Raw genomic sequence first — 21,872 nt, 5'->3', positions numbered from 1 at the left:
ATAAAGCAAACAAATTATTGAATCTGATCAATATGTAATTATGAAAAAAGGTATTTTTGTGGGAAAGGGGTATGCTTGTGATGGGATGTTTAAACTGAATGTTGAAATGAATAAAATTTCTACTTCTGTTTACATGCTTTCTTCTACTAATTTTTGGCATGCTCGTTTGTGTCATATTAATGATCGTTATGTTGGAATCATGAGTAATTTAGGATTAATCCCAGTGATTAAAAAGAATTTTGAAAAGTGTGAAGCTTGTAGTAAAGCAAAAATCACTAAAAGGCCTCATTTTAAAGTTGAAAGAAAAACTAATTTATTAGAATTAGTTCACACTGATATTTGTGAACTTGGAGGAATTTTAACTCGTGGAGGAAATAGATATTTTATCACTTTCATTGATGATTTTTCTAAGTTTACATATGTTTACTTAATGAAAAATAAAAGTGATGCTTTTGAAAATTTTAATTTTTTTCTCCATGAGGTTGAAAATCAATTTGGAAAGAAAATAAAAAGAATTAGAAGTGATAGAGGCTGTGAATATGAGTCAAGTGAGTTTAATTCTTTTGTTAGATCATTGAGAATAATTCATGAAACCACTCCTCCTTATTCTCTTTCATCTAATGGTGTAGCGGAAAGGAAAAATAGAACTTTGGTTGAATTGACTAATGCCATACTTATTGAGTCAAATGCACCTTTGAATTTTTGGGGTGAAGCTATTTTGACTGCGTGTTATGTGTTAAATCGAGTGCCTCATAAAAAGACTAAACTAACACCTTTTGAGTTGTGGAAAGGTCACAAGCCAAATTTGGGATATCTAAGAGTTTGGGGTTGTCTAGCCTTTGTGAGGCTAATGGATCCCAAAGTTACAAAATTGGGTAAGAAAGTTACTACTTGTGCTTTTCTTGGTTATGCTTCAAATAGTACAGCCTATAGATTTTTTAATCTTGAAGATAATATTGTAATAGAATCAGGTGATGCTATTTTTCATGAAAATAAATTTCTTTTTGATTCTAAAAATAGTGTGGGTCAAAGAATTGAACAAAATATTTTATCACTACCTAGTTCTTCTTCTTCCATTTTAAAAAATAAAGAAATTGATGATTTTGAGTTAAGAAGAAGTAAAAGAGCTAGAGTAGAAAAAGATTTTGGGCCTGATTTTTATGTTTTTAATGTTGGAGATGACCCTTTCACTTTACAAGAAGCTTTATCTTCGCATGATTATATTTTTTGAAAAGAGGCTGTAAATGATGAAATGGAATCACTAATTTCTAATAAAACTTGGAAGTTAGTTGATTTACCACCAGGTTGTAAAACAATTGGTTGCAAATGGGTCTTACGAAAAAAGTTAAAGCCAGATGGATTAATCGATAAATATAAGGCTAGACTAGTTGCTAAAGGATTTAAGCAACTAAAAGGCCTAGAGTTTTTTGATACTTTTTCTCCGGTTACAAGAATTATATCCATTAGACTTTTAATTGCTATGGCTGCAATGTTTGATTTGCATATTCATCAAATGGATGTAAAAACTGCTTTTTTAAATGGAGAACTTAATGAAGAAATTTATATGGAACAACCTGAAGGTTTTGTTGAAGCAGGCCAAGAAAGCAAAGTATGTAAACTTACTAAATCCCTATATGGCTTGAAATAGGCACCAAAGCAATGGCATGAAAAGTTTGATTCTTGCATGATTGAAAATGATTTTAAAACAAATGAGTGTGATAAGTGTATATATCATAAGTCTTGGAATAATACACAGGTTATTATTTGTCTATATGTTGATGATTTATTGATTTTTGGCTCGAATATGAATGTTATTAATGATACTAAGAACATTCTTAGAAGTCATTTTGATATGAAAGATCTTGGTGAGGCAAATTTTATTCTGGGAATAAAAATTACTAGAACACGTGATGGAATTTTCCTTGACCAGTCACATTATGTTGAGAAAATTTTAAAAAAATATAACTTTCTTGATTGCAAGCATGTTTTAACTCCTTTTGATTCAAGTGTACACTTGTTTCCTGTTCAAAGTGAAAATGATGTGATAAATCAAAAGAAATATGCTAGCGTAATCGGAAGTTTGAGATATGTGACTGATTGCACTAGGCCTGATATTGCATATGCAGTAGGAGTACTTAGCAGGTTTACTAGCAAGCCAGGTAATGAACATTGGCATGCTATAACAAGAGTTATGAGATATTTAATTGGAACAAAAACTTGTGGTTTGTTCTATAAAAAATATCCTGCTGTACTTGAAGGCTTTTTTGATGCAGATTGGAACACTCTAGCAGTGATTCTTGTTCTACCACTGGTTACATTTTTACATTGGGTGGTGGTGCTGTTTGTTGGAAATCAAAAAAACAAACTATAATTGTTAACTCTACCATGGAGGCTGAACTAATTGCTTTAGCTTCAGCTAGTGAGGAAGCGAATTGGTTAAGAGATTTATTATTTCAAATACCTTATTTTGAAAAATCAATTCCTCCAATTTTAATTCATTGTGATAGCACTGCAGCAATTGATAGAGTTCAAAATCGTTATTACAACGGTAAATCCAGACTATAAGGAGGAAACACAGTAATGTAAGATCGTATTTGACAAGTGGTACCATTAATGTTGATTATGTCAAATCTTGTGAAAATCTTGTAGATCCTCTTACTAAGGCTTTAACAAGAGAAAAGGTCTGGAACACATCGAGGGGGATGGGATTGAAGCCTATAAATCCATGAGTCATATATGAGAAAATCCAACCTGGAGACTAGAGATCCTATAACCAAGTTCAATGGGAAAAACGAATCATATGATGACTTGTTGTGAAAAAAATGCACTATTTTTTATTCCCTCCCTATGATGTGAGTGCATTGTTTCCTGTAGTGAATTGTGGAGGTTGAGTTTAAAAAACTCTTAATGAAAATCTGTAGCCCGTATGGGTGGAGTGTTAAATTTACAGGAGCACTCTCGACAGATTTCACCTATGTGAGTATGGAAGTAGGCCGCTTCCTATGAGAATTAGGCTTATTCTCAAAAGCACTCATAAAATCGGGATAGCACAAGGCCGTAATGTGCTGGCTTATAAAGCTCGTGACAATACCTTGATTACTATGTGTGAGCAGTAATATTTTATGTCCCTTAAGCAGTCATAGTTCAAGTCTGAGACCACTACGACCTTGGAGTAAAAGTTATTGTTTCACTAAGTGGAGGTTCAATGCAGAGCACACCTTCATTATGTATAATAATCTTCCTTCAGCTGATAAACTCTCTTATACAATATTAAAATGAGTGGGGGATTGTTAGTGTGATCATTTTAACATTTTAGTAAATTACAATTATAGCAATTGTCCATTGATGACATTTAATGTCATCTTTATTATTCTTTCTTTAGTGTATAAAAATGTCTTTCATTATCATCTTTATTTAGTGCAAGACTAAATCATTTCATTATGTATTTTTAATCTAATTATCACTAATAAGTGGTGCACTAAATCATATTATTATGTATTTTTAATCTAATTATCACTAATAAGTGGTGCACTAAATCATAATGGTACACTAAATGATGATAATGATGGCATTCTATTATTTTTCATCTTTGTATGATTTTCTCTCCTATAAATAGAGAGGTCTTCTTTGTTTTGAAAAAAAGATAAGAGAAGAAAAAATTGAGAGAGTTAAGTTTATATAAAAAAGAGAGTTCTTATTAGTTGAAGGGAGGTGTTCTTTGTGTAGAGCTTTAAACTCAACTCTTGTCCAGAGTTTGTTGAGTTACATTTTTGTGATAAGGCTGTTGTATCCTGGAGGGGATAGGTCAAGAGGACTACTGTTGGACCAGTGAAACGATTTACTGCAGTGGGCTTGAATCTCCTTAAAGAGAGCGAGATATCCGCGCCTCAGCCAAGAAGTGAAGTTAATTTCTTCATTTTATTTTTCAATTGGAATTTGTAATCTTATAATTTCACCAATAGAAATATATTATATTTATTCTGAAATAACAATAATCGAATTCATAACAATGTTTATATTGAATTTGAATTGTATTACAACTATTATTTATATTTAATACACTTTTAATACAATTGTAGTACAACTTTTCAAAGATGCACCTCTTCTTCTCTGGTAATTCACCACCACTAGGCCACCATCAGACTATCAGTAGCTCAAGTTAATCTCAAAACAAATCACCATGCAGTCCATCCGCAGCCATTAAACTCCCTTTTCCCCAATTTTTTGGTCCAAACGCTACCACCAGATCTGACGCCGGAGAGTGTTTTTCGGTCATGTCTAAACGTTGATTTTTATAAAGCTCATCATATCAATGAACACCATCAGAGTTTTGTTCAAATCTAACAACAACACCAATTTTATGTTCTACACTTCTACTTAGCAACGAACATAGAAACTGCAATTTTCTTTGATTTTAATAGTTACAAATTAAAAAATAAAATAAAAATTAACAGAAAAAAGAAAGAAGAATAGATACTGAACATCGTTGATTTTCATGGAGCTCGCCGCAACTCCTAATTATTGGTTGGAATTTATTTTTTGATTTGGCTATTGTGTTGTTTGTTGTTGTTGGATCTATTTGGTGGTGGTGTGGAGGTGAGAACAAAAAATAAGAGTTAGAGTGATCATTGTTATTCGTTGTTTTGTTCGTCGGAGAAGCCATCTCCGACGAAATTGACTGAAGAAGGAGAAAGATGAGGAGTTGGAGAAGGAGGGAGATAAGGAAAGCAATGAGTGATTTCAAGGTAAATTACGTTATAGGTTGTAATTAAAAAAAATATCAAAAAAAATAATAATAATTAATATAAATTTTTTTATTAATGTAAGTTATTTAATATGTAACACCTGGCACAAAAATGGTTATGATATCATACTTTTGTCCTTTGAAAAATGCAATGCATATGTATCAAATATTTATGTTATGATTATTACGCACCGCCTAGAAGCTTTTATTTGTCAAAGTTGGTGAAACTTAAGGTGAAGACTACGAAGGATCTAAGAAAGGAATCAAGTCTTTGGCTTTTCTATAATTCTGTTAGTCAAATTAATCATACTTCAAGACATATGTGGCGCATGGTTTGTGACAATTAATCTTAACATCTAAAAAATTTCTTAAACATTCTAGAGGGGAGCTACATGGTTTGAAAGAGGTTCAAGTGAAAAACCTTTTATCACAAAGTATTTCTACAAATTAAGTAGAAATAATTTTTTTAATATACATATATAAATTGTTGAAATTTCTTACGTTAAAAATAAAATTTTAATATAATGAGTTCAAATTTATTTAAGTCGTAGTTAGTTACATAGTTACAAAATGTAGGGTTAAAATATTGGTTACTGTATGAAGGGGTTTTATTATTTAATAATTTAATCTATTATTGCTAATCTAATAGTTTTATTTTATATTTTATTTTACATAAAATAATATATAAAATCCCACCTCATTTATGGAAAAGAGAAAAAAAGCGAAGCTAAGCCTTATATAAATATACTGAATTTTATGTAAATGTTGATGTATTAGAAATATTCTATTTATCTCATACAAATAAAGATAAAATCTGATATATATATATATATATCCTGTTATTTTCAGACCTTATTTGTGATTAGAAATAGTCTATCTATCTCATAAAAATAAAAATAAAATCTGTTATATTCTACTAATTTCAGACTTTACACTTGAAAGTTTATGATATGTTGTTATTATAGTATTAAACTTTACGTGAAATGAAAACGTGAAACCAAATATAAAATTAATTTTTGTATGGAGATTATATTCTCCACTTAAGAAGCAATTCTTCTTCCATGTGTTTGCAACAAATTTTAAAAGTGATAAAAAATAAATTACAATCACAAATAAATTATGAAGAAACATAATTTTATTGATAAATAGTGCGGATACAAATCTGTTTGTTCTCTTGATTCTTCTCTCTGGATTTCTTCTTGATTCGAGGGATGTTAGTGACGTATTTCTCGAATTACGATAATATGGACCTCCTAGAGATTTGTTCTCCATCGTGATTCGAGGTCCGTTAGTGGCGTATTTCTCGAACTAGGATGATTCGAATTTGATCTCCATCAAATGATTTATGGATCTTCTTGAATTATATGATTATCAAGAAGAGTTTGACATATTTTGATCTCTTTATGAATATTTCAAGAGTTTAGGGGATATTCAAGATGTCTTTTCAAGGGAATATAATACCCTTTTATATAGGCATGAATTAGGGTTTAGGGTAGAGCACTCTTCAAAAAATCCTGACTGAAATAGGACTCGTCTTGTAGAGTCCTACAAAATTTTGATGTCTACAAATGCCCCCTACTTCATTGCTTGTCGGAGTGTAGACTTGATGAAATTCAAAGACGAGGCTTGAAGTACTTATTCTTCCACCTTTACGATTTTGTGACTTCAGCTATGCATATTTGATTTGTGAGAGAAGAGATAAACTGCAAATTTAGTCCCACTGGGCGTACCAATTTTTTTGAAATAAATTTTAAAGTGATAGAAAATAAATTACAATCTCAAATAAAATATGAAAAAACATAATTTTGTTGATAAATAGTGCAAATACAAATCTATGTGTTCCCTTGATTCTTCTCTCTGAATTTCTCCTTGATTCGAGGGCCGTAGTGATGTACTTCGCGAATTAGGATGATATAGACCTCCTAGAGATTTGTTCTCCATTGTAATTCGAGTCCCGTTGTGGCGTATGTCTCAAACTAGGATAATTTGTACTTAATTTTCATCAAATGATTTGTGGATCTTCTTGAAGTACATGATTATCAAGAAGAATTTAATATATTTTGATCTTTTTATGAAGATCTCAAGAGTTTAGGGGATATTTGAGATGCATTTTCAAGAGAATATAATAATACATTTATATAAGCATGAATTAAAATTTAGAATAAAATAACATTTAAAAAATCCTAACTGAAATATGACTCATAGTCATGCAGAATTTTTTTGATGCCTCCACCATGATTACAATTGCAATGAAAAAATGGGAATGGGGAAAAAATAGTTAGATTAGACCAATTGATTGAGAATCCACCTTTGACTTCATTTGGCAAATTGATTGAGAATCCTAGGGAAAAAGTTCCATATACCACTCTTCAAACTACATTTTTATATGTCAAAAGTGTACGTCATAATTGATAAACAATCTATTCTGTCATTTTAATATTGTATTTAAATTATTAATACAGTTAACACTAAAGTTATGTTTATTGAATAGTATAACAATAACAATTCAAAATACACAAATATGAAGAGTTCAAAAGAAATTCTATGTATATCTAATTGAAGTTTAATTTATTCTTATTATATGGAATAATAATTATTTATTTTTAGAATAAGAAATTTCATTTTGGCATCCAAAAGTTAATAACATAGTGCAAAATACTTTCATATCATTATTAAGAGATGATGAAATAGAATAAAATTTCTCCATCATTTTTCATGAGTATCATATTTACGGGGGAAAAAAAATTATGATAGAAAGTGTTTATTTTTTAATGGGACTTTTCCCAAAATTGAATTAATCAAGTTTTTACGCAACTTAAAAATGGCTAGGTGTTTATTATTTTTTCACCTGTATTTTATGTGTTTAATTTTTGGCTTTATCATTTATTTAATAAAAAATTATGGATCAAAATATTCCTATCTACACTGATCTAATTCACTAAATATAATTTATTTATTTTTTAAATTAAACTTTTATCTCGCTTGAAATAAATTCGGTAAAAATTAAGTTATGCATCATCAATTCATCATAAATTGTATAGTAGATTTTTCCAAAATTTGTTATAGTTTTCAGAATTGAAGTTATACTTTTAGATATATGTTATTTTTCTCTTTTTCTTAGAGAAAATAAAGTTAAAAGCTAATGTGGGAGAGTATATGTGTAGATCTGTTTTTTTTTTTAATTACATATGCCCTCCAGATATATGAAATAATTTGTGTGATATTATGATATAAAATTTTAAATTTATATTCCACCCTAAATTAGTAGAAAGATTTGTGCAATAACCCTGAATTGATTGGATGACCTCCATTTAGTTTCATTGTGAAATAAGATTAAAATACTAATACTTTTATACGAAGGCGGATCTAAAGGATCACCAGGGATTCACACAAACTTTATCGATAAAAAAAAAACAAAAAAACATAATATATATATACATATATATATATACATATATATATATATATATATATATATAAAATATTTCTTTTATGTATATATATAAATTTTGTATCACTGAATATAAGACTCAAGGTTGGTGTTCAGGGGAATTCAAAATTCATTCCCATGCAATATTCTTATTTTCCAAATTTTCTTAGCTAGCATTTGATCATAGATTTTTAAATTTTTTGATAAATTATTTTTAGATGAAGTTTCACTATGCATTTGATCATAGATTTTAGGAGAAATATTTGACGTTTTAAAAAAATATGATTTATATCCATAAGTTCTAAAAATTATCAAAAATACGCATAAGTTTGTATTATCATTTTAGGGATAATGGTCCAAAAAATACCCGAATTTTGACGAAAATTGTTAAACAATCCCAAACTTTGGACGAGCCCTGTTACCCCCTGCACTATTTATTTTAAATGTATATCCGTGCCCAGTTATCACTAAATTTTTGTGAGTTTGATAACCATTGACGTTATTGTTGATTTTGAAGTCAAAATTTTTAGATTTTTCATTACCTTCAAGGATATTACATTCAACACAAAATCAAGTTCATTGACTTCAACCATACAAACTAGCAAACATAAACATTTTCAAACTTACATAAACCCAAGGAAATGCTTCAACTAGCTATTTTGATCTAAACAGCAACACTTTCAAATTTAACTCAACCATGAATATATTTTTTAAATGCACTATTAAATAGTGCAGGTGGTAATAGGGCCCGTCCAAAAATTTGGGATTATTACAATAATTTTGGTCAAAATTCAGGTATTTTTCGAACCATTATCCCATCATTTTATAATGAACATGTTTTGAGAAAAATCACGGCAACCAACACAATTAGTATGAATCTGAATAAAAAAACATAGGGAAAGGCTCAAATATGTCATCGAACTTTGAGAAAAGACTCATTTATGTCATCTGTTAAAAGTTTGGATCATCTATGCCATTATCATTTGAGAAAAAGTTCATCTATGCCATTATTTTTTAACTCCGATTTTGTAATACCACTTAAACAACTTTTAACACTTTTCTATTGGAGTTTTGAATCAAATATACATTGTTTGCTTCTTCTTCTTCTTCAAGAACACATGAAGAACACTAAGAACTCCAAATTTCCAACTTCTTCAATTTTTTACGAAATCACCCTAAATTTCAATAGTAGCATCCCTCCGAGCTAAATATCAAAACTCAATATTTTTTAAGATCAAATTCAACCTAACCCAACAAGACTCACTTAAAATTTTAAAACTTTAACCTCCTTTAATGGTGAAATTTTCTCCATAACTCTAAATCTCTTGAAATTTTGAACATAGACATAGTGAACTTTAACATAGTATTTTTGGAGTCTATGTTCAAAATTTCAAGTAATTTGGAGTTGTGGCAAAATTTCACCATTAAATGAGGTTAAAGTTTTGAAACTTTTGAAGAAACTTTAAGTGTGTCTAGTTTGATTAGGTTGAATTCGAGCTCAAAAGATATTGAATTTTGATGTTTAGCTCGAAGGGATGCTAATATTGAAATTTGAGGTAATTTCGTGAAAAATTGAAGAATTTGAAAATTTGGATTTTTTGGTGTTCTTCATGTGTTCTTGAAGAAGAAGAAGCAAAAAGAGTATATTTAATTCAAAACTCCAATAAAAAAATGTTAAAAGTTGTTTAGTGGTTTTGCAAAATCGGAGTTAAAAAATAATGGCATAGATGAATCTTTTTTCAAACGGCAACGCACAGATGAGCCAATTTTTTAACGGATGATATAAATGAGCCTTTTTTCAAAGTTTGATGACATATTTGAGCTTTTTTTTCAAAAATATATAAAATATGTATACAACAACAACAATCAAGTGAAATCCACAACGTGTGGTCTGGTGATATAAAATATGTATATAGTTGTATAAATATTGTACAACGAATTAAGATTGAAATTCATTCCAAAATTATAAATGATGCTGTGTTTATAAAATATAAAAGTTTAAGATAATTTTTAAAATTTTAAAAGTTTCTAAATACTAGTTTTTTCTATTATTTGAAAAATTGAATTGTTTGTCAAAAATATTTGCCAAATAATAATAAATTATATGATCAAACAATATTTGTCATGTTTTTTTTATTTTTTCAAATATTTTTCTAAATATGCATAGACAAATGGGTCGTTAGCGAAAAATCTGTCAACGCTATTTTTATATAATTAAATGATGACATGTGTAGTTTTTGATGTGGAAAGAAAAAACACAGTTCGTTTATTTCCAATACCATCGGCGTAGCGTTCTGGTTTTCTCCTCATTTCAACATTTTGATTCTGACTCTGACTCCCTCTTAACGAATCCTCAATTCACCTTCTCTTCTTATATACCTTCTTTATCGCAATTTACAACTAACTATCCATTTTTTTCCCAATTTTTAAGAACCAAAAAAGCCAACAAAAAAAAAACCAATCTTTTTCTTCTGAGTTGATCACAACTGCTGCAAAAAAATACAATCTTTCAATTATTTTTTGACACCCTTTTGAGTTACCATTGAAGTAGTGTTATTGTTTTTTTTTTGGAAGATGGGTACAGAGAGTAAATACCAAATGAAGGTGGTGAATGGAGATTTTGGCTACGTACTTGAAGATGTGCCTCACTTGACTGATTACATTCCTCAGCTTCCTGTACTCCTTTTTTACTCTCTAAATCTATTATATATGTGCATTTACTTGATTGGATGCTGGATCTTTCTGTTGTTATGTGTATGTATTCAATGGTGGCTTGTTATGAAAAGAATGCATCTTTAATTAGTTTTAAGAGATGTTGTGTGAACATGCATCAACCCTTTGTTGTATTCTAGTGAGTTCTTGGAGTAGAAAAAAATTGATATATGGACTTGCATTCATGTAATGGTTCTAAGATCGAATTGGGGTTGAAGATAAGTGCAAACCAGGTATCATTTTCAGTAGTTTATTGGAAGATCTAACACTGTTTAGATAATTTGCGCGCGTTCTTGATTGAATATAAAGGGGTGGAAATATTGAGCAATTTCTCTAAAGAAATATCCATATTAATTTATATATCTTCATTGAGATAGGACTTAGGAGAGGGCGATACACATTGGAAACAGGCATCAGCTGTGTTGCTATATACTAATGAGTTCCTCAATAACACTAAATGATTCATGAATGAAGGATGTTAACTCTAGCTCATGCAGAGTTGTAACTTAATACCTTGAGTTATTATGCTTTGTCATATACTAACTTCATGTACCTTTAGAAGGTATTTGTAGTTCATTCTATTTGTGACTTTACGTTGAACTTCTCACATTTAGGAGGAAATTGAGATTTCAGATGGCCAAAATTTTGATTTTGTGACATTCTCATTTAGTTGAACAAACTTGAGATTTTAACTTTTATGTCTTTCAGATCAAACAAGCAATGCATTTTCTTCTTTTCCTCTTGAAGAGTTTCTTATACGTACTCTTTCCCTTCATGGTTGAGGGGGAGGCTTTCTCTTACAGAAGATCTTTTTAAATGCACATTGTTTTCATCCTGGCTGTACTCTTTTCTAGGCAGCAACAATTTTTAAAATGTTATCACTCATCTTTGTTTGTTTTCTCCTCTCTCTGAAGTTGATCCTAATATGGAATCCCTATTCTTACTACCACTCTCATTTGGTTTCGTTCATACTTTTTGGTTGGCGAAATTCAGTTCTACTTTTTGCAAGAGTTGTCTTTACTTTTTCAGTCAGAAAATAAAAAGTGTATCTGTCAGACACGAAAAACTTTGATTTAATCTATTTCAAATATATATCTGCGTAATCCCCTCAACCATGTGTGTTTGTTGTTCTAGATGTTGATATATCTACTAACTCGACTTTATTCTTCATTTCATTGCTTGATGACAGACTTATGATAACCCCTTACGGTCTAATCCAGCATACTCAGTTGTGAAGTGAGTCTATTATCAACCTTTCCTTTTTCAATGCTATCAGGCCAATCTGGCAGTTTTTATGCAGTTGATCCTTGACAAGTTATAAACTATCTTTATGATTTTAGGCAGTACTTTGTCGACATGGATGATACAGTTCCTCAGAAGGTGCAATCTTCTTTCTAACATGTTCTTCCTGTATATATAAATTTCTTTCATAGAAAATGTATGTACTTCTATCTTACTAACCGATAGTTACATTGATCTGTGATAGTTGAGTTAGTGATTTTGCAAAGTGGGATGCTAGTCATATAATTGAAGTACAAATATAACTATCTGGAAAGAAGAGTAGAGGACCATTATTGTCTGATGTGGTTTTTGGAGAAACAATAGATCCCAAATTATATCGAATTACCACTTCATGAGAAATTCTATGGCCACTTTTATCATTCCACTTCTATAAATGATGCATCAGAAAATGTACTCTATGTGAGCATATACTATAGTGGATTCCTTAAAGGATCGAAAGGCTGAAGTAAATGTGAACAGAATAAGAACTAATTGCAATTATTGTAGAGGCTAATGAAAAGGAAGACATGGCTGACTCTTCAGAGTGTCTACAGAGTCTCCAAACTGAACTTTGCATTCTGAACCATTTCTTCAGTCTTGCAGTAATTGCCAATCTACTATGCCATTGGAGTGAAAGGGCAAAAAACGTTTGTAGAATTTTTTCCTGAGTTGGCTTGCTGGGACAAAATTATTCAGCCAGCCCTTTATTTTACTTTCAAATTCCTTGTCAGTTTCTCTTTTCTTTTGCCTATAATGAAAAACAAATTGTCCGGGAGAGCACCTTTTTTCATCAATCCATCCTCTTTCATTGTGATAATAGTTATGAATTTGTTTGATCACTTTGTAGATTGTTGTTCATAAGGACAGTCAGCGAGGAGTACATTTTCGGCGTGCTGGTCCCCGTCAAAAGGTATGCCTACTTTCTTCTAGGATGGCAATATGCAATTTGTTGCCATTTACCAGTAGAGCTATTGATATTAAATCTTTCACTCAGATGAAAGCTTCAAATTTCTCAGGTTTATTTCAGTTCAGATGATGTCCGTGCTTGTATTGTAACATGTGGGGGTTTGTGCCCTGGGCTAAACACAGTGATCAGAGAAATTGTACATAGCCTTGACTATATGTATGGTGTAGATAAAGTCCTTGGAATAGAAGTGAGTTGGCTGATGTTCAACTTTTTTATTCTTGCTAAGCTTTTGTCTGTGCAGCTAACAGTACATTTTCTCCTTCATAGGGAGGCTACAGAGGTTTCTACGCAAGAAACACTATCAGTTTGACTCCAAAGCTGGTAAATGATATTCATAAACGCGGTGGTACAATCCTTGGGACCTCACGAGGAGGCCACGATACAAAAAAGATAGTTGACAGCATACAGGACCATGGAATAAACCAGGTACCCCAACTATGAAGATTGTCTAAATACATCTACTGCTGAACCTTAGAGGACTTTTTCTTCTTTTGGTCCCTTTTCTCTCGTTGGGATGGATTGCCTAAGTGCTATAAAGCAGCTTGTTTAGGAAGAAATTAGTATCTTGGTCATAAGAAAGAGCTATGTATAATTATCGAAAGTAGTATGTTGGTCATAAGAAAGAGCTACATATAATTGAAGAAAGTGGTATCATGGTGACAAGTATCTTCTTAATAGAAAAAGAAGCTTGAGTAGCATATTTTCTGTAAAAAACAAAGAAGGAAAGATTCTTATTGATTAATTTTAATGTTACAACAACATAAATGACTTCTAGAAATTTTCATTGTTCTATTTTGCAATTTGCTAGTCAACGTCGTCTTGGGCATCTTTGATTTCATCTCAAAAAATTATTTTCTGCTCAAAAGCTTCCACTTGGTATAATGATTTGCTTATTGGTTCAGGTCTATATAATTGGTGGTGATGGGACGCTAAAAGGAGCAGCTATCATTTATGAGGTATGTTTGATGCTGCAAATTAAGAGACTAGGTAGATACCCACCCAAAACCATGAGATAGTTTCAACTAGGGCAATATGGTTTACATATTTTGCTGAAAGTTCAACAATCCATTCTTTATAATTAGTTTGTTGAGTGGATTCTCCGTCACTCTAGAAAGGTCAAATCAAATATTTTGTTCCGAGCCTGACATACTAGGCCAACATCATCTGCATTCAGTTTCATCATCTGCACATAGATTCAATATGTTTGAATATACCTTACTAACTAGTTCTGGCTAGCTCTTGTCAGTATGTTATAGTAGTTTCCACGGACTTGCTAGTCTCTTACATGATAAACAACAACATACCCAGTGAAATCCCACAAGTGGGGGTTTGAGGAGGATGCAATGTACGCAGACCTTACCACTACCTTGGGGAGGGTAAAAAGTTTCTTTTGAATATGGTAGATGCATATTTAGTCACTGCAATGGTAAATGGAACACCCTACTGTTATATGCATTACTTGGTATCTGATTTTGTGTTCTGATGGTCCTTGATGGTATCAATTCTTCTCTTGGTAAAAGAGAATTTCTGTTCATCTTTGCAAGCACTCTTACAATAATCCTACTCCCTTTTTGCAGGAAATTAGGCGGCGTGGTCTCAAAGTAGTTGTTGCTGGGATACCCAAGACAATTGACAATGACATTCCAGTATTTCTCATTTTCTTCATGTTATAATTTATTATATTTTGTTCTGGTACGATAAACAATTTAGCAGCCTTAGGAAGTAATATGAAGTTTCTTGCAAAGCGCAAAGCATAAACTTTACTACTCAATATTAAAAGTACAGTGTAATCTCTGGAAATCTCATTTTGGTAGTTTCCCGTTTCATTTGACTTAAGCAACTAGTAGCTAATAGTTCTCTTCAGTTTGAACTGCTGTATGTAAAAACAAGTTTGTTCTGTTATCAGATCATCGACAAGTCATTTGGCTTTGATACTGCTGTAGAGGAGGCTCAACGTGCCATCAATGCAGCACATGTGGAAGCTCAAAGTGCTGAGAACGGTATCGGTGTGGTGAAGCTAATGGGCCGCTATAGTGGTAACATGCTTTTACAAAGTTTTTATGCATGGAAAATAGCCTAGTATAGAATTTTTTTTAATATCAAGTTCTTATAAAGACTGTTTTATGTCCATCTCCACTTCATTGTTGGTTGTTTGTTGTTAAATAATAAGCTCTTCTCTGCATAGTTAGCTGCAAAACTCATCACTAGATAGTCTATAGCTGTTATTGATAATACATAACTAAAGGTGAGTTTCTGTTAGACCGCAAATTGCTTCTTCTTTTTTCAAGTCATATTCTCAATGCTCAACTTCCCAACCGTGTTTATGCTTCCATAATCTATAGATTATTGTACTTTCCAACAAACAACAAATCCTGATATTAATTCCATTTGATGGAATTGGGTGCAGGATTTATTGCAATGTATGCCACTTTAGCAAGCAGAGATGTTGACTGCTGTTTAATTCCAGAGTCACCCTTCTTTCTTGACGGAAGTGGTGGTCTCTTCGAATTTGTTAAGAAAAGGCTCAGAGAGGAAGGACACATGGTTATTGTGATAGCCGAAGGGGCTGGGCAGGAACTTCTTGCAGCAGAGAATTCCCATGCTGGAAGCGAACAAGATGCTTCAGGAAACAAGCTTCTCCAAGATGTTGGTTTGTGGCTATCCCATAAAATCAGGGTAAGGTTGTTATAGACAGTTTTTCTAGCCTTACAGTTTATGCATAATGCAGAATTTTCCGATGTTTGCTTTCTCTCATTAAGTGATTAAGTGTGTTCATCCCTAATTGAATATGGGCATTTGTGGAATCGTGAGAGAACTAATATCATCTGTGTTGGAGAATTAGATGTACTAAGTTCATACCAAATGCACCTGTTGGCCAACTCAGCATTGAGGTGTGTTTAATACAAAGGGAGTAATAGTTTAGGTAGGTAAAGAGAACAATGGATAGTTAAAGTAGTTCGCGAAAAAGTGATAGTCTAGGTGTGTTTTGTACCATTAACCCTTTGAATAACTTAAGTAATATTTGGTGAGGCACTGTAATTCTATATTTATATATTTTGTTATTTTTTATTTTTGAATGCATTGTTGTTTATCAATCACCCTGAGGAATGATATGTTATAAATTTTGTACAAAGACCGGACTCCTAAATTTTCCTTTAAACACTTTACTATCATCTAAAAGAGATGATCATCATGAAATTTGTTGAACTTCTAGCTGAAAGTAACCTGAAGCAATGCTCAGAAGTTGTCTTAGATTGCTGCGTATCCATTGTAGATTGCTATGATCCAAAAACATGGAAAATGGTTCTGTACATTTTTGAATGCATTGTTGTTTATCCATCGGTTTGATGATGGTTTGTTGTTATACATTTTGTACAGAGGCTGGACTCCTAAATTTGCCTTCAAACACTGTACCATCTAACTGAGATAACCAGCATGAAATTTGTTGAACTTCTTACTGAAAGCACCCTGAAGCAATGCACAGAATTTGTCTTAGATTGTCGTGTTTATCCTTTGTAAAGATTGCTGTGTTCCAAAAACATGGAAATGGTTCTTGGCCAACTTTTCTTTTCATATTTTCTTGCAATCTATGGGAAACCGTGATTGAGCTTATTTAAATAAGGAAGTATTACGTATTAGCATTGTACTCACCATTTCTTTACTTCTTGCAGGATCATTTTGAAAAAAAACTCATGATGCCCATTACTCTTAAATATATCGGTAGGAAAATTTCAACCATCTGAATAGCTGATTTTTTGGAAAATTTATGGAGCTAATTAGCAATTCATATTTTCATGCAGACCCAACTTACATGATTCGTGCTGTTCCAAGTAATGCATCTGACAATGTATATTGCACGATTCTTGCTCAAAGTTGTGTTCATGGAGCTATGGCCGGATACACAGGCTTCACCTCGGGGATTGTTAATGGTCGCCAAACATATCTCCCATTCAATGTAAGTATCCACATTTGATTGTTGATCTTTCTAGTTATATCTCCGTTGTTTTCTTATTAACTACTTCCATCACTGTGCCAATTGGAATCTCACTGGGACTTGGCTGCGAATTATCATACCATAGGCATAAATCTTAGTTCCTAGCTGCTGCTTTAAATTAAGCAGCTTCCAGTCCAATACCTGGTTTGGGGGTTTCCCTTGAGAATGCAACTCATATGCTTAAAGATTGATGTCCTTTTTATGGTAACTCCTCCAACATCACACCATGCATTTAGATTCTATCCATCCAGTTTTTCTCGAATTTCACAACATCAGGGGAGACTGTTTGCTGCCTTTCAGTAAGTATGCTAAACAGTCCGGGAATTTTGCTCTACCACTCAGTTAGAAGCAGTTACACCTTAGGAAAAACATATGCTCTTTTTCTCTAAGAATGTTATCAGCAACCCGTTGTTCTGTACTCGGGGACGGTTATGGTGCTGACCTCTCAAATATGACATAAAACATCTCAGTTTTCTAATTTCATGGCATAACTGAAATCAGCAACAGCTTTGTGCATTGTCTGTAAAAGCTCGATTAGGATCATTTTCACCACTGACTTGGTGGCCCAAAAGGGAACCAAAAGCCATTGAATCAGGTTGTTTTACCTTTGTCAAAATATATTTCGTTGTGGGCACTAGTTTTATCTTGATTCAACTTTCATAGCCATTTGACTCCTATTACTATGGACACACCATTTTCACAAGTTGAATAAGCATCTTTGCTATGCAGCGCATTACTGTGAAGCAAAATAATGTGGTCATAACAGACAGGATGTGGGCACGACTTCTTGCTTCAACCAATCAGCCTAGTTTCTTGAGCACAAAATACATTGTTCATATGGAACAGAGGCAGCATCCACCAGCTCAGTTGTTAGATGGAGATGACAATGAAAGTGAGACTACAGGTAAACAAAACGCCTAGCACGGCATGAAACAAAACGCTAAAGTTAGTAATTGTTTTCACAAGTTTCACTCTCTGCTACCTTTGTCTACCATAATGTCAGATTTATCGGGTCGTGTAGGAACTTATTTGAAGGTGTTGGATCAGTTACCGTGCCTCAGCTGTGGGCAGTAACAGATGTACATTGAAGGTTTTGTTGTATCTAGTGAAGTTGTGCCAAAGCTTTGTTGTATTCAATTCATGATTATGAACCATATTTATTTATTTTTATGTTGTATTCAATTTATTTTGGTTATCTCCTCTCTGCTGTGTGTCTCAAAATTCAAATTTATCTCTAATTTCAACTCTCCTTTTGTCTCTTGAGTTGCAGAAATTCAGTGCAAATAAACCTCCAGTTCAGAATAGGACCATTTATGTGGAGAAGCAACATTTAAAAATGGGACTAAAAATAAAGATGGTATAAACTAAATATGTGGAGGAACAATATTTTTTTTCTAACAAAGCAACAATGGCGACAAACTATAAAAAGAAAAGAGAAATAGAATTAATTGCAAAGAATAAAGTAAGAAAAAATGTATTCTAGTGAGTTGTTGGAGTAGAAAAAAAGAAAAACAAATTGTTCTGAGTTTTTCTCTCTGGATAACAGTCCCCGAAGAACCCCAACATGACAAATCAATTCCTACCTCCAAAACCACCAGATGTACCTGAAAATGCAATGGAAGAGGAATGAGTCGTTTAGAGAGATCCTCTTAAACAAAGGAAAGGAGCTCAATCTATCATACTCAATGTGTGAATTTCAAGAGGAACACGAGACAGACACATCACTTGGCCCTATCATATCCTCACTGAGGAAGAAAAAAAAAGACATTACCTCCCCTGGAAATCGTGAAGCTATTTGGGAAAAAAGTTGCCCACAACTACTTGAAAGAACAAATTAACCGACATGTGGAAGCCAACTGAACCCCTAAATCTCATAGACTTGGGATGAGACTTCTACATAGCCAAATTCAATCAATTGGAAAATATGAACAAAGCTCTTCACGAAGGCCCTTGATTTGTGGCGGACAGCTTCCTTTCTGTGAAAAAATGAGAGCCAAATTTTGTACCTGAAGAAACAAATGTAACGCACACTGTGATTTGGATCAAGCTACCCCAATTGCCAACCGAATTCTATGATAGGTACGTTGGTACTTGAATGAATTGGGAAAAAATAGGGAAAACTCCTAAAAATAAACTCTTGCACATCTTCGATCCTCCGAGTGAGGTACACAAGAATATGCATCCAAGTCCGACTAAACCTACCTGTAAAAAATGAAATACAAATTGAAAACTACAAACAAAAGGTGATTTACGAAGGCGAGGGGATCCTTTGTACATGTTGTGGGCGATTGGATAATGTTCAAAAGAACTATGTAAACAACACATTGCCAGAGAGAAATAGCCATGCTCCATCAACCTCCAAATCTCCCAAAGAAGAATGAGAGTGGCAAATAGTCAACTTCCTAAAAAAGAAGAAGCATACAGTACCACACACGAGCAAGCCAAATGGAGGAAGATTCCCACAAGACCAGTACATACCACAGGTAAGAGGAAAAAATACAGACGCAGGTAAGTCTCCTACACCTCACACCAATGCTAATTTCAATAAATTCACTACCCTTAACTACATTAATAATTCCTCCAACCGACTGGAATCCGACCGATTCTAATAAATATAAAGGAAAAAAAAAAGAAGAGCGGGGCTCATACCTCTCCCCAAGAACACCCAACTACCACCATTAAGGACACCATTAATTTCTTGTAATGTCCTCCACAACAGACTACTGAACATACTCTGGCCGCCATATATCCTAAGAGATTTCCCCTGACATAGCGGGTAAATCCCATTAATGGAAAAGGACCCAGCGAAGTAACTCCATTACTATGGAGCAAAAGCTTTCCTGCGCAACTCCCATGGAAACCACTACCACTGAGGCTTCCCTCCTAGGCATCCCCTACCCAGTAGAGAGTAATCATCACCACTCTACAGATGAATTGACAAGGGACGTCCCCTCAGGTCATCCATCCGCCTCCCCTTCTAAAATTAATGGCTCTCTCTCTTTAACCATTAATCCCACCGCCAAAGCTTCTACCACTTCTGTTATTCCTCCTCCTCCTCCTCAAAATGGCTCAGCCACCATCCTCCGAACAACAAATGGAAGCCCCAAATTTGGTTTTGGTGACAACTCCAGTACTTCCAGATCACCTACCATCGTCGTGGATAGAGCTGGCACTGCAAGGAGCGTCCCTCTCCCTCCAAATCAAAGTTGGCGAACAGCCAGTAACATTGGTCATCCAAAATCCAGCATATCTGGATCAAGTGGTGAAAAAGGGTTTGAACCACACAATAAAGAGCCTAGGCCACTTAGTCTGCATCCAAATGCTCCTCCAATGCCAACTATTGGGCATCCAAGAGCCCATGGATATGACATCGATCAACTCCATGTTGACTCTGATTGTTCAGAACCTGCCCATCTTCCCAATGAACTAACCCACGGAGACACCACAGGAAATGCAACCCCAACAGACCCCATCCCAAGAGGATTCGACAGGGGAAAAAGGAAAATCGGCAGCAAAAATCATAAGGGAGAGCAACGAGGAACTGGAACTCCTCCTAGCCTCCTTTGGGGAAAAAATATTAGGTTGTCGTATTGGAAAAGATACATTTCAAAGAATTTAAGGATCTCACAAAAGAAGCCATTCTCGTTCACTGCCCAGGAGATCTATCGCTCTGTTCACTAAATCTGAGAAGCAAAATGGGAAACACACCAACAATTTTTGCTCTAAAGCCAATGATAGATCTACAGAGGTCTCCCCAGGTGATAAGGTTTCAATTAGGGATGAATCTAATCGAAATTAAATGCAGAATTCAAACAACACAAATGTAAGATAGCTGAGAAATATGGGATGAGAAAGGAAGAAAGAGGCTAATTGAATATTCAATCGAAGAGAAACTTGAATTCGAAAAGAAACAACTCAATTGAAATCACATGAGCAATCTCAAGTCAATGTTAAAAAGTTCTAAATCCATAAAAAAATAACTTTTATGTGTTAAAAATTATTTTTATAAATAAGTAGTTGAATGTTTAGATTAAAAATAAGTTATTGATGTGTTTGACACTTATTTTCTGTCAAAATGACTGAAATATCCTTAAAGTTGTTAACACCATAATAATACATTTAAAATATTTTTAAACTCTAAAGTTGATTTTAATCAAAAATAATTTATAAAATGTTTCTAAATAAAATGTTTATTTAAGTTATTTAAGTTATTTTTTTTATAAAATATTTATTTAAGTAATTTATAATATGTTTCTAAATAAAATGTTTATTTAAGTTATTTAAGTTATTTTTTTATAAATTTTTATTTAAGTAATTTATAAAATGTTTTTAAATAAAATATTTATTTAGGTTATTTTTTTTATAAATACATGTCTCATTTACGCTTTCTAATGAAGTTTGTTGGAGTAATGTGGTTGTTTTAGTATCTTTTGTTTCCAACCGAAACCACTCCACTATAAATATAAGAAGTGAAAAATATCCATATAATACAAGCATCAAGCATTAGAAATATCACTAGCAATCATATCACGAAACCCCATCCAATAGACATCATTTTGTTCTCCTACATCTTGGACATCTACATTGTTAGCTTTTGAAGTTGTGCCAATATCATTAGAATCAATCGATGGAATATAGCTCTCATTCTCGGCTGTTTGGAATGCATCATCCACAATGCATTTCTTTCTAATATAATTGTGAATGGTCATAGTAGCAAGTACGATGTCCCTTTGTGTGTCAATGT

The 21,872-nt window shown here is 32.9% G+C and overlaps 1 protein-coding gene and 1 long non-coding RNA gene across 3 annotated transcripts; one reads left to right on the top strand and one right to left on the bottom strand.

The window, feature by feature from the left end:
• Positions 1-10,430: 10,430 nt before the first annotated feature.
• Positions 10,431-18,323, top strand: LOC129889278 (ATP-dependent 6-phosphofructokinase 6-like). Of its 2 annotated transcripts, none has more exons than XM_055964514.1 (14): positions 10,431-10,850; positions 12,076-12,122; positions 12,227-12,266; positions 13,015-13,077; positions 13,184-13,321; positions 13,402-13,560; positions 14,037-14,090; positions 14,712-14,780; positions 15,041-15,170; positions 15,542-15,810; positions 16,806-16,854; positions 16,935-17,089; positions 17,858-18,032; positions 18,150-18,323. In XM_055964514.1, the coding sequence occupies exons 1-14, from the start codon at positions 10,749-10,751 to the stop codon at positions 18,200-18,202; spliced, it is 1,503 nt and encodes a 500-aa protein (XP_055820489.1). In that variant the 5' UTR covers positions 10,431-10,748; the 3' UTR covers positions 18,203-18,323. The 2 variants fall into 2 exon arrangements, with proteins under 2 accessions (XP_055820489.1, XP_055820488.1); XM_055964513.1 differs by having other exon boundaries at positions 18,132-18,323.
• Positions 18,324-18,457: 134 nt separating this feature from the next.
• On the bottom strand, positions 18,458-20,550 carry LOC129889279 (uncharacterized). The gene is made up of 2 exons (XR_008766875.1): positions 19,778-20,550; positions 18,458-19,134 (listed from the first exon to the last, which is right to left on the bottom strand). It is a non-coding gene; the product is annotated as an uncharacterized LOC129889279 (long non-coding RNA).
• Positions 20,551-21,872: the final 1,322 nt, after the last annotated feature.

Source organism: Solanum dulcamara, chromosome 5 (genome assembly GCF_947179165.1).
Source record: "Solanum dulcamara chromosome 5, daSolDulc1.2, whole genome shotgun sequence".
Classification (NCBI taxonomy): Eukaryota; Viridiplantae; Streptophyta; class Magnoliopsida; order Solanales; family Solanaceae; genus Solanum; species Solanum dulcamara.
This window is presented reverse-complemented; position numbering and strand designations above follow the sequence as displayed.